This window comes from Schistocerca piceifrons, chromosome 2 (assembly GCF_021461385.2).
Source record: "Schistocerca piceifrons isolate TAMUIC-IGC-003096 chromosome 2, iqSchPice1.1, whole genome shotgun sequence".
Classification (NCBI taxonomy): Eukaryota; Metazoa; Arthropoda; class Insecta; order Orthoptera; family Acrididae; genus Schistocerca; species Schistocerca piceifrons.
The window spans coordinates 292643027-292657299 of record NC_060139.1 but is presented as its reverse complement, the minus strand read 5'-3'; the positions used below and the strand labels follow the sequence as shown (position 1 = coordinate 292657299).

The window sequence follows — 14273 nt, the reverse complement described above, 5'->3', positions numbered from 1 at the left end:
AACTATCTGGAAAGTGGAAACGTTTTACTTAATTTCAAACATCATAATCGATGTTTTTGGAAAGCCTGCAGCTGCCATTCATTATTTAAATAATGAAATATTGCACTAGTTTTCATGCTTAGCACGACGCATTTTGAGAATTTTTTCTCGTTGTCAAGTGCAAATATGTAAATAAGTATTTTGTATGGTGTTGAATGTGTTACTCTGTCTCTCTTGCACTGTAATAGTCTTTTTGAGATTATCAGGTACTGTGCCTCATCAGTTATGTAGAAAACCACACACACACACACACACACACACACACACACACACACACACACACATACAAACTATCAGTGACATTGTTGGTTTGTGCAAAATCACAAAAAGTACATCCGTAAATACTGCACTTGACAACGAGAATAAATTCTCAAAACACGTTTTGCTCAGCATGAATAAAATACATAACTGGCGCTGTGTTTACACTAAAAACATTTGAGCAACACGAAGTGAATGACGGTGTCAACTAACACTCCATGTGACCATACACTGAAACGTGCTAAATATGGTTCGACAAAGGTGTCATGATGATCACAACAATCACGAAACTGCACTTGCGCAGTAGAGACAGTTTGGAAATGGTTGTGATTGGTCATGGTATCTTCATACGAACGAACCTAGTTACTCCCATCAGCCACCACACCATGTAGAGCTAGGCAGCGGTGGGAGATATGGCACAGATTGTTACAATTTTTACTCATTTACACTTCAAATCTGCTTAATAGTGTCTCCTGGTGTCAAGAAACTTAACCACTTAATATTTGTAAACCCTACTGGACGGCCAACATTATGCCAGCATCATATTTTTTCCACCAACATTTTTTCGTAATGCGTAAATCGCGGGAAAATTATAAATATGTTGATGCAAAATCAGGTGCAAATTAACGTTGTGGGCATAGGAAATTTGATGGGAACGATAACAAATGTCGTAAACGGCTGGAAAACGTTAATTCTCGGAACATAAAAGCAGGGTTATACTGTAATGTATGATAACTTTCAATAAATGTAGTACAAGAGTGAAGGATAAGGAGACCAGAATAACAGTTACTAAATCTCAGACTATAAGAGAGTTAATGAGCATCACATTACCGTAATTTTTGTTGCAAATTTGCTTTGTTTTCTGACTTCTGTTTTAAAAAAATCTTATTTCAGGTTGCAAGGTGAACCTGTTAATTTACGTGAACAACAAGATGCTGTAGAATTTTTCATGAGCTTGGTTGAGAGTATTGATGAAGCATTAAAGGCGCTTAATCAGGAACAAATCATGGGAAAAATTCTTGGTGGCTCATATTCTGATCAGAAAATTTGCAAAGGATGCCCACACAGGTAAGCAGTAAAACAGCAACAACAACAACAACATTATTATTATTACTTCACTCATTCCTTCATGTTATTGGTATAATGACAATGGTTGAAATAACAAATTTTCACTAAATTAAGTATATACCCAAAGAATCTGATGAACCATTGGCAGATGTTAAGTAGGTCCTGTAGATTCTTTGCAGTCTGTTGGGGGAAAATACTGAACTCGAATACTATCACAGTGATGAAGTACTTTGTTACTACAGGACTTTGGTCCCTGTATTGGGCACTGTCTGTGAGGAAGGTGACTTCCTCAGCTTAATTGATAACTGTTATGTCAAGCCTATCTTTTTTTTTTTCCTCTCCAGGAACAGATAAATGCATCAACTTGAAATGTGTCAAATATTAAGGTCTACAGTCCCCTGACAATGTAAAAAAAATAAAAATAAATAAATAAATAAATAAACAAATAAGTAAATAAATGAAGCTTCCAAGTCAGGGCAATCAAGATATCATATATTACATATATTAGGGTACTTGGCCTTGACATAGAATCATGAACTTTGGCAAGAGGAAAGGTTAGACAGTAAAATAAAAGCGAAAAAAAAATAATAATCAGAAAATTGACAGTCATATGAAAAAATTTTCCTTTTGTCATTTGTTATCTGACTTTGAACATGAAATTAAATCATTCGTGAAAGTCTTGCAATCCCTAGACTGATATCTTACTAGTATCAGCATTGATAACAGGCAAAACCATCAAAATTCTCGTGTCCAGAACTATCTTTGTACATAATTAAGTTAATAAGGAACACTCGGTGAGTAATCCCTGCTCGCATCTGGCCAAGTGGTTCCAATTTCTGTTGGATTAGTTCAACAACCTCATCATGCCTCTTCAGATATTCCATATTTTTTGGGGTCTTACATCCATATGTATTACATGATATATTTTTATCCCCAAATTACCTGAAATTGTAATATATTTATTCAGGATATGCTTCCAGTTTTTTGTAATTGGAGTGACCTGATCATGTATCGAAGTCAGAAATCCCCAGTTTCTGCATGCAAATCTATGTGCATCAATTAATTGTTTGATGCTTGAAAATCAATGTGATCCTGGCTGATATCAATCACAGGTTTCCATTGCAGTTCTCTTCTAAGCCAGCAAATGTCTTGTTTTAATGCAGATTATTTTAAACCAGATCATCATCATCTTTGTATTGACCAATTAGGATCCGGTGACAATTTCAGTTCCTCTTCTTTCTATGTTGTTGTTTCTTATTTTTTCATTCCTTGGTCTTCCTCCATGTTTTCCTTTCTTCTGCCCATGTAGATCCCGATTTTTTACTTGTTCCCCCTTGAGAGTCATCTAAATGTAGCATTTTACTCTTCAAAAGATTTCTTTTTGTCATTTCTGATTGTTTGATACCAGTAAACCCCCATTCTTTAGAGAATCAACCCACCATGTATATAACCAGTTCAAACTTCAGATTACTTTACAAATGAGTTAATGTGATGATTGTACGCAAAGTACCCTCCGCCACACACTGCAAGGTGGCTTGCGGAGTATTGGGTATAGGTATAGATGTTATTTTTATGGAAATACAGGATTTCAAGACCATCAGCACTCTCTGATCCAGATTATTTGCGCAACCTCATAATTTATTGTTCAGCCAAACTGTCCTCCATTCCGTGACAAACTTTTGTGATTAAGGCAGCTATGGACCCACACTGCAACAACAAAAGTGCGTGAACCGATAACACCAGTAATTCATGTTTCAAGTTGTATTGCACTTCTTGGAAGCAGGTGTATCCATCTAGTGACTCTCTGAAGTACTGCAAGGGCAAATGAATGATGTCAAGCTGCCACTGTTTGGAAATAATGTGTGGCATTGTGAAGTAACAATCTGCAAAGCTCCACTCAAAGATTTTTAGAGCACTGAAAGTTAGGAAAATAGACATATTGCCATAGTTCATATGGCCAGTGACAGGAACATGTTAACTGTTGTTACTGTAGTTTAAGGTCCTGTCAAAACTATTTAATCCTGGTTTGCAGTTTTCATCTTTGAAAAAACTACTTACGTGTTTCACACAATTAATGTATGTGTTTAGAAAATTGGTAAAAATTTCTAGTATTATTTTTGCTGAATTTTTCTTGTATTTCTATAAGTAAAGATTTTCAAAGGTTCTTTTGATTTTCTCAATTATTTTTAATGTTTCTTTTCCTTGCTATCCAAGTTGTTGTGTGTGTTCTTTTTTTAAATGTCTTCATCTTCAGTTTTTGAGCTCGCTCTTCTAATGATTCTTCACACTCCTCATTCCACCATGTTTTCTTTTATTCTGAACAAATTCTAATGTTTTCACTGCAGCTTTAGTAAGTTGTGCTTGGAGTTCATGCCAATCACATTCTTTAGCTGTCTTGATTTCTTCTCTAAATTTTTCTACATTTTCTGTTGTAATATTGATTCTACTGAAGCTGTATTTGAATACCTTCCTTCATTTTATTTTTTATTTTAGATGGGGAGGTCATATTTTAACCTTAGAGACATAATGACCTGAATCAAATTCCCCATTTATGATCATTTCAACAATTGTAATTTGCTTGCTATTCCTTTTGGATATGGCTGTGTGGTCCAGTTGAAGTTCTCAGAGTTGGATTTGGAGATACTCAGCTTCTGTCTTTTCTTGGTAGTCTGCAAAAATGCATAGAAATCACTTTTAACCAACACATTTTACACATATTAATCATACTTTCACCATTTTGTTTCTTAAGTGTGCTTGATATTCATCTAGCTCATGGAATCCCTCCAAATGGCCTTACCATCAAGTTACCCGTCTCCGGCTGCCACTCTTCCTTTCACAATGAACTCCATGTGTTCAGATTCCGCCAATCCTTAGCCCTCACAAAGATTGTCCTACAAAACCATATCAGTCAGGCCCAAACCTCCTTGCAGTACCCACTCTTCATCCGTATAATTCTCCTGCTGTGCAACCTGTAACACATCTCCTGGATCCCACAACACACATTGAAACTCTTGCCCTCCAGAAACTAGAGCGACATCCACAATGCCACCTCAAAAAACTCTCCAACCTGCTCACTTCTTATATCTGCCTTCGAGTACTACTGTCCACCACCTCTACAAGAAGATCCAAACCTCCCCCATGTCCCCTCAAAGCTGACAAACCCTGTCTCACAGACCACCTACATTTACCCCACCCTCTGAATCTGTATCCCACTATCACACACACTCATGAACTGGAACAGACCCGAAGCACAGTCATGAGCCTTTCCTCCAAAAGCCTTAGCTCCGCAGAAGTAACAGTCCTTTCCATAGGCCTCGTCTTTTGCCCCCACTCCCAAATTCAGTCATGCAGGTCTTGTTAAAGACCTTCTCTTCTTCCCCTAGTCCCTACAGTGGAAACACTTTTTTGTTGTCAACCCTACCAATCAGATTCGGCCAGGGACCAATGTTGAACCCTGCCCGACTCAGTTCACTCCTCCATCTAACCACGATCCACCCCCACTTTCCTCAAATCACCCCCTGTTAACTTTCCAGAATTTCTTAACCTCGAACCTTGCCTCACCATAATTCCCCAAATCCCTCAACATGCAAACTAACCTTACATCTGCAGAGAGATCCACAATCCACCACCTAAAAACTTATCCCGACATTTTAATTCCACCTAGTGACAAAGGCTCCACCACTGTTGTTTTGAACTGCAAGGATTACCTGGCAGAAGGACTCCACCAGCTGTCAGATTCAACCATTTGCAAACCCTGCAACAGTAACCCCATTCCAGTAATCTAGCAGGATTTCCAGTCATTACTCCAGAAATACAGCAGGGTCTAAAGTCTCTCCTCAAACCCTTAAACCCATCCCAGAACCTCTCCCTGGAGTCCATCTCTCTCCTACCTTCTACTTGCTTCCTGGAGTCCATCAGCCCAACCATACAGGATGCCCCATTGTGGTCAGTTACTGTGCCCCCACTGAGAGAATCTCTGCTCTCATAGGCCAACATCTTCAGTCTATTCCCTGCAACTTACCCTCCTATATAAAAGATACCAACCATTTCCTCCACAGACTCTCCACAGTTACTCTTCCTTTACTACACTGTGCCCTGCTCATCACTTTCGATGCCATCTCCCTTGCCACTAACATCTCTAATGCCCATGGCCTTACATCTATTGAACACTGCCTTTTCCAACGCCCGACAGATTCCAAACCAACCACCTCCTTCCAAGTCGCCATGACCAGCTATATCCTCATCCACAATTACTTCTCCTTTGAATGCATTAACTGCAAACAAATCCGATGTATGGCTATAGCACCCACATGGCACCATCCTATGCCAACCTATTCATGGGCCATCTAGAGGAATCCTTCCTAAATACCCAGAATCCCAAACCCCTCGCCTGGTTCAGACTCTTCGACAACATCTTCATGATCAGAATCGAGGGTGAGGACACCAGAAACTCAACACCACCTCCCTCTCCCCCATTCTCTTCACCTGGTCCTGTTCAACCCACCAAGCCATCTTCCTCGATGTTGACCTCCACCTCAAAAATGGCTATATCAGTACCTCTGTCCATATCAAACCTACCAACCACCAGCAATACCTCCACTTCGACAGCTACCACCCATTCCATACCAAGAAATCAGTTCCATACAGCCTAGCCACCCGTGGCAGTCGCATCTTTAGTGACGAGCAGTCCTTCTTGAAATATATCAAGGGTCTCAGTGATGCCTTTACAGATTGTAATTACCCTCCCAACCTTGTACGAAAACAGATCTCCCGTGACTTGTCTCTCTAGTCACTCAACACCTCCCGAATTCCCACCATCCGGCCACAGAGGACCATCCCCTCGTGACTCAGTACGACCCAGCACTGGAGCAACTGAATTACATTCTCCGCCAGGACTATGGCTACCTCTCTTCATGCCCTGAAACAAGAAATATCCTACCCTCTATCCTTCCCACCACTAGTGGTATTCCACTACCCACCAGACATACATAATATCTTCATCTGTCCCTACACAACACCTGCTCTGCACCCTGTGCCCCATGGCTGATATTCCTGTAATAGACCTAGATGCAAGGCCTGTCCTATACATCCTCTCATCACTACCTACTCCAGTAAAACCAGTCGTGTGATGTACAAGCTAAGCTACAACCACTGTGCCACAGTGTATGTGAACATGACAACCAATAAGCTGTCTGTCCACACGAATGATCACTGACAAACTGTGGCCAAGAAACAACAGGACCACCCTGTTGCTGAACACGCCGCCCAGCACAATGTCCTTCATTTTAATGACTGCTTCACAGCCGGTACCATTTGAATTCTTCGCACTGCCATCAGGTATTCTGAATTGCACATTTGGGAACCCTCCCGGCAATACATCCTACATTCCCATAACCCTCCTGGCCTCAAACGTAATTAGTCATTGTTCTTACCTGCGTATCCCTTTCCCTGTTCCCATTCCGGCACCACACAGCCCTCAAGCCCTCATTCCACCAACACACCTAGTCTTTTTATTTCTCTCCTTTTCTACTAACCCCCCCCCCCCCCAATCCTGCCATTCATCTAACCTCCCAACTGCACCTCGGTGCCTTACTCTCCACCTCATCCCTGCACACTCCCACTCCCACTCCCACTTTACAGCCCCCAGCCCTACCCTGCATCACCCCCACTCCCTTCTCCAGCTTCCTCCTTACCTCCGTCCGGTTGCCTCTCCCATAATGCATTGCTGCTCACAGTCTGGTTCCAGCTGCCAGAGACTGTGGTCTTGCGTGCGTGTGTGTGTGTGTGTGGGGGGGGGGGGGGGGGGGGGGCAAAGGCCTTGTTAGCCAGAAACTACTTTTCAGACATCTCTGCTACTTGGTGAGTAGCAACTACCCTTTTCGTCATATTGTTGGATATTCATCTAGTTTACACTTTTATTTCTTTTCCTCCCAACTTGTGCGTTGAAGACCCTGAGAAGCATTTTAATATTTTTAGAGTTTTCATATTCTAAAAGATTCTGAAATTTATTTACACTCTGCAGATTTTTCCTGTTGTCTTCATTTATAGATACATTGCAATTTATAAGGGTATAGCATTTATTCCTGAACTTAACTTTTAACACAGATTTTTCTGATTTTGATGTAAAATCTGTTGTACCACCTAGGATTTTTTTTTGCTTACTTAAAATACTGTTGCAAACATTGGCATGTTTTCTGTGATTCTTACTGCTGGTTTGTAATGGTACCACTGACAACCTTGAAAGGGCAATCAATGCTAATGTTATATCTCTGCGAGGAATTTTTGAAAGTCGTGACCGTGAGATAACCTAATTGAAACAGAACAATCTTAACTGGGATTCGGTTCCGAAACACTTCAACAGAGTATGAACAATGGTAAGCATGTGGGTCAGGAACAAATGTTCTCCCAGCACAACAGCAAGTTTCATTACGCGCGCGCGCACACACACACACACACACACACACACACACACACACACACACACACACACACACACACACCTCTTTCTTTATCTCTGCTCATACTACGACACAGTAAACTAACCTTGCAGATAAATGTGCAACTGACAAACAAATAGCCACTGAGATAGTAAACAGTAACATATGCCTGTCAACAACACATACCTTAAATGAAATAGGTGTTATAGTTCATAAAACCAGTTACCAACACACATGAAACTAGTAGCAGTACTGAACAGGGGAAAGCTTCAAATGATTCTGAATTTAAATCAATGGGTCTGCTAATGATAATCATCAAATAACTTCATTGCTTACTACTCTATGCCTGTGCATTAACCAAATTGCCTTAGAATAGATAACATTTACTATTTACTATAGTTCTCTCCTAAACTCTGTTTGAAGCAACTAGCAGACAGCTTGGGTCTGTATATGTGTGGATGGATGTGTGTGTGTGTGTGTGTGTGTGTGTGTGTGTGTGTGTGTGTGTGTGTGCGCGCGAGTGTATACCCGTCCTTTTTTCCCCCTAAGGTAAGTCTTTCCGCTCCCGGGATTGGAATGACTCCTTACCCTCTCCCTTAAAACCCACATCCTTTCGTCTTTCCCTCTCCTTCCCTCTTTCCTGATGAGGCAACAGTTTGTTGCGAAAGCTTGAATTTTGTGTGTATGTTTGTGTTTGTTTGTGTGTCTTTCGACCTGCCAGCGCTTTCGTTTGGTAAGTCACATCATCTTTGTTATACTGTAGTTTAGTAGATAGCTTATTAGTTAATAGCCAAGGAAATCGGGCAAGAGTAGTGGGTAGGGGGAACAGGCAAGAGTATCTTGTTAGCTTTGTTTTTCATTCCACATTTGCCGATTTTTTTATGTATTTGTGGAGACTTTTTCTTGACACCTGCTTCTATTTTATTTTTATTAACAGTATCAAGCTTCTGATTCAAATACCACAATATCCTTTCACAAGCCTGCCCTTGGCTTTGCTAAGCTAAAGTCTCCAGTCCTCCTTGACTTCTGGCGGTGTTCTGAAAAGCCTCCATGTAAAAGTTCTCATATCTGAGTGCAATCAATTGTTCCACCAGTTTCTTCTTAAAACTCCAAACAGATTACTTTTAGCCTTTAGGCCCTATATCCTTGTCCTATAAATTGCCTCTAGCAACCAAGACTCACTATAGCTCCAACATCTTTTTGAAATCCCCTTGCTTTCAGCTGCTAGGTTTGCGAGCACATTTAAAATCGATCACCTTAAAACCGTATGTGGTCTTGAACAGAATGCTGTACTCCACCTGAGGAAACTACACTGTGTGATCAAAAGTATCCGGACACCTGGCTGAAAATGACTTAAAAGTTTGTGGTGCCCTCCATCGGTAATGCTGGGATTCAATATGGTGTTGGCCCACCCTTAGCCTTGATGACAGCTTCCACTCTCACAGGCATACGTTCAATCAGGTGCTGGAAGGTTTCATGGGGAACAGCAGTCCATTCTTCTTGGAGTGTTGCACTGAGGAGAGGTATCGATGTCGGTCGGTGAGGCCTGGCATGAAGTCGGCGTTCCAAAACATCCCAAAGGTGTTCTATAGGATTCAAGTCAGGACTCTGTGCAGACCAGTCCATTACAGTGGTGTTATTGTTATGTAACCACTCCGCCACATTCCGTGCCCTATGAACAGGTGCTCCATTGTGTTGAAAGATGCAATTGCCATCCCTGAATTGCTATTCAACAGTGGCAAGCAAGAAGGCACTTAAAACAGCAATGTAGGCCTGTGCTGTGATAGTGCCACACAAAACAACAAGGGGTGCAAGCCGCCTCCATGAAAAACACAACCACACCACACCACACCGCTATCGCCTCCGAATTTTACTGTTGGCACTACACACGCTGGCAGATACGTTCACTGGGCATTTCCCATACCCACACCCTGCTGTTGGATTGCCACATTGTCTACAGTGATTAGTCACTCCAAACAATGTTTTTCCACTGTTCAATTGTCCAATGTTTACGCTCCTTATGCCAAGCGAGGCGTCGTTTTGCATTTACTGGCGTGATGTGTGGCTTATGAGCAGCCATTTGACCATGAAATCCAAGTTTTCTCACCTCCCATCTGTCATACCATTTGCAGTGGATTCTGATGCCGTTTGCAATTCCTGTGTGATTGTCTGGCTAGAAGTCAGCCTATTACACATTACGACCCTCTTCAACTGTCGGCAGACTCTATCAGTCAACAGATGAGGTTGGCCAGTACGCTTTTGTGCTGTACATGTCCATTCACGTTTCCAATTTTTTTTTTTTTTTACTACTATCACATTGGAAACAGTGGACCTAGGAGTGCAGAGATCTCATGTACAGATGTATGACACAAGTGACACCTAATCACCTGACTACATTCGAAGTCCGTGAGTTCTGTATAGTGTCACTTTCTGATCTCACGATGTTTAACAACTACTGAGGTCACTTATATGGAGTCCATGGCAGTAGGTGGCAGAACAATACAGATAATATGAAAAACATGTGTTTTTGGGGGTGTCTGGATACTTTTGATCATGTAGTGTATGTACTATGTTGAGCGCTGTGTGATTTTGAACAAAGGTTTTAGTGGTTAGGAATTGAGGGCTGGGATTTTAGCAGCTAATGAGGTTGAGATGAATATCATTTATTGAAGAATTCATTTGCAACAGTAGCGTTGGAGGCGACAGTGGAGATTCTGCTGTGGCTGAGAGACCACCAACATAGGAGCGACATCAGGTACCACCAATCTTCTCCCATCCCCATCCCCCCACCCCTTTCCTCTACCTGTCATTAGCTATGGAAACCTTCCTGTAACCAAGAACATTATAGGAACCAGCGCCCACTTAAAATGTGACATACAACCCAACAAGAGTAGATGCTTTGTATCAAAGTTATTTTGAAAACATTTTTACTTTTAAAGTTCCGTAAATGCAATAGTAACTAATTTTTATGGCCTTTTAAAAGCGAACTCTCTAAAATTGACACATCTCATTTAACAGAGAATGTAAACTGGCTCCAAATTATACCATTACTTGAATGGCAAACTTAAATCATTTGATAATAAAAACTCAATTGAAATGAGCAATTTCAACATTTGACTTCTTTTCGGAGGGCTTCTACCTTAAAATACTCAAAACGAGTAAATTCCAGTTGCATTAAATTTGTTCTCATAGATGAAAACTATGTCACCTCCACAAATTACACCACTTTTAACAGACCATAATAATTTGTACAAAGTTTTAACAGCTAATGAACCTCTAGTTACCAATCAGAATAATGGAGCCCAGAACCCAATGCACTACCTCGATGGTACAGTGTTACGTACTATGCTTTCTACATACAAAAACATCAGCCCAGCTTGTTATTTCGTGTAGCAGAACTTAAATAGCATAATGCGCCTTAAGATAGGTATATTTTGAAATAGGCTAGCTTAACAGCACTAGGTTTGCCTAGCTACAACTTATGCTAGATAAGCATCAGTAAACTAGACTAACGGAGCATGGCGCACCACACCTAATTTATAATTAGGTGGCAGTTGTATTGGACACACACAGATTTCGCACACTCGTACTTTAGATTACACACATACTGGTAACCAATATTAACCATGCCGAGTGAGTCTTATTACAAATTATCAAATCGTCAGTTCTTTGCTCACACTGAATGTCACATGCTACCAATATACTTCCTCGTCTATTTCACAAGGATATGTTATTAAGATGTGGAGGCACTCCCACCAATAAAATAATCATCCCTTTTTTTCCTCGCACATGGTGCCGTAAAAACAAGACTGAACGAGAATCGCCAATGTAATCTTCGTCTATCGATACATATGCATCACTCTGTAGTTGTATCCTATGACTGGAGTGTAAAACATCAACTGCAGCATACAGCAGTGAACATAGAGAGGAAGAGAATTAATGACCCGAGGCGTGCTGTTAACCTCAAGCCAAAAACATAGAATTACAGCTATACCTTGCAACAACGATGCAACAACTTATGTGGGGCCCACTTGTGTGCTGGCACATGGGATCAGACACAGACAACATTGACCTAATTTTGTGCCTGTTGATGATACACGTAACTCTCCACACAAAGTCTATATTTAGTTCGAAGTGTGTGTGGTCTAGCAGCATCTACGAGATTCCAGTCCTGGTTGCTCCACACACAGTAGCAACTTGTTTCACTATATTTTCTGCAACCAATAGTTGCCAAAAACAGCAAAGCCACGGAGCTCAGAGTAACAGCAACATTGAACAGTATCCAAACTGCACACCACTCACAATTTCATTGATCAGAATGAGTCTAGAGGAAACTACCACAAATTATGGTGGTGGTCCCAAATTAAAATGACAGCAGACCCAAGGTACAGCAGGATATCAATCAACTCTACATAAATCAACAGTCTCCATTTGACAACCTGGTATCTGCATTTTGTGTCAACGACCCTGTACACTGCTGTAATACTCTCATATCGGACGGTATAATTCAAACAAATCATGTGGAAAACACAGTTTCCATGGACACCAACCATTAACACTTTGACATGTTATGCCTCAGCTGCACCATAACACTTCCATTATGAACAGGAAGGTCTTATTTGTACCAAGTCATTGGTCCGACAGAGGACACTCCCTTGACAGCCTAGAAACTAATTGTCGAACAGTGCTCCACAAGTGTGGCAGCCACCATGCAGACGTAAGACTTCAAATCATCAGGATGCTGGACATCCAGCACAATTTGATATATTTTTCATAGGTCATAATTACACACACACACACACAGTGTCCCCACATATGCACACACGTCTAGTGGAGGTTGGCTGGAAGCAGATCTGGTTGGCGAACTTCGGCATAACAGCCCATTTGGGTATTTTTGAATTTAACAATTCCCTGGATTGAATTTTCCTTTTTATAAAAATTAGTCTTTGTACCAGGTGGTTGTTGTTGTTGTTGTTGTTGTTGTTGTTGTTGTGGTCTTCAGTCCTGAGACTGGTTTGATGCAGCTCTCCATGCTACTCTATCCTGTGCAGGCTGCTTCATCTCCCAGTACTTACTGCAACCTACATCCTTCTGAATTTGCTTAGTGTATTCATCTCTTGGTCTCACTCTATGATTTTTACCCTCCACGCTGCCCTCCAATGCTAAACTTGTGATCCCTTGATGCCTCAGAACACGTCCTACCAGCCGGTCCCATCTTCTTGTCAACTTGTGCCACAAACTCTTCTTCTCCCCAATTCTATTCAATACCTCCTCATTAGTTACGTGATTTACCCATCTAATATTCAGCATTCTTCTGTAGCACCACATTTCGAAAGCTTCTGTTCTCTTCTTGTCTAAACTATTTATCGTCCATGTTTCACTTCCATACATGGCTACACTCCATACAAATACTTTCAGAAACAACTTCCTGACACTTAAATCTATACTCGATGTTAACAAATTTCTCTTCTTCAGAAACGCTTTCCTTCCTATTGCCGGTCTACATTTTATATCCTCTCTACTTCGACCATCATGAGTTATTTTGCTCCCCAAATAGTAAAACTCTTTTACTACTTTAAGTGTGTCATTTCCTAATCAGCATCACCCGACTTAATTTGACTATATTCCGTTATCCTTGTTTTGCTTTTGTTGATGTTCATCATATATCCTCCTTGCAAGACACTGTCCATTCCGTCCAGCTGCTCTTCCAAGTCCTCTGCTGTCTCTGACAGAATTACAATGTCATTGGCGAACCTTGAAGTTTTTATTACTTCTCCATGGATTTGAATACCTACTCCGAATTTTTCTTTTGTTTCCTTTACTGCTTGCTCAATATACAGATTGAATAACATTAGAGAGAGGCTACATCCCTGTCTCACTCCCTTCCCAACCACTGCTTCCCTTTCATGCCCCTCAACTCTTATAACAGCTATCTGGTTTCTGTACAAATTGTAAATAGCCTTTCGCTCCCTGTATTTTACCCCTGCCGCCTTCAGAATTTGAAAGAGATTATTCCAGTCAACATTGTCAAAAGCTTTCTCTAAGTCTACAAATGCATGAAACGTAGGTTTGCCTTTCCTGAATCTTTCTTCTAAGATAAGTCGTAAGGTCAGTATCGCCTCACGTGTTCCAATATTTCTACGGAATCCAAACTGATCTTCCCCGAGGCCAGCTTCTACCAGTTTTTCCATTCGTCTGTAAAGAATTCATGTTAGTTGGTAGTATTCAGCAGCAAATAAAACAAGAAGCAGAACAATATCTTACCACTGAGTTGGAAATTTCTGCTTCCCTCTAGTTCTCAACTGTCCTAAATATTTAAATTTCTTTTCCCGTTAATCCATTGTTATTTCCTATATTCTGTCATCTCTGAATTGTAGTTCGCATATGGCTTACTGGTGTGCTATATTTGAACTGCTCCTCTCCATGACACCCCCCGTCTTATAGGGATGATTATGGTGTTTATCCCTTTTG

General features: G+C 40.9%; 1 protein-coding gene across 1 annotated transcript in view; it reads left to right on the top strand.

Annotated features, from left to right (window-relative positions):
- The window catches only part of LOC124777808 (probable ubiquitin carboxyl-terminal hydrolase FAF-X), a 301616-nt gene that overhangs the window by 197721 nt on the left and 89622 nt on the right, over nucleotides 1–14273 (top strand). Inside the window, exon 29 of the mRNA XM_047253324.1 lies at nucleotides 1192–1365. Coding sequence (XP_047109280.1) covers nucleotides 1192–1365 — 174 coding nt within the window. The remainder of the gene's footprint in view (nucleotides 1–1191; nucleotides 1366–14273) is intronic.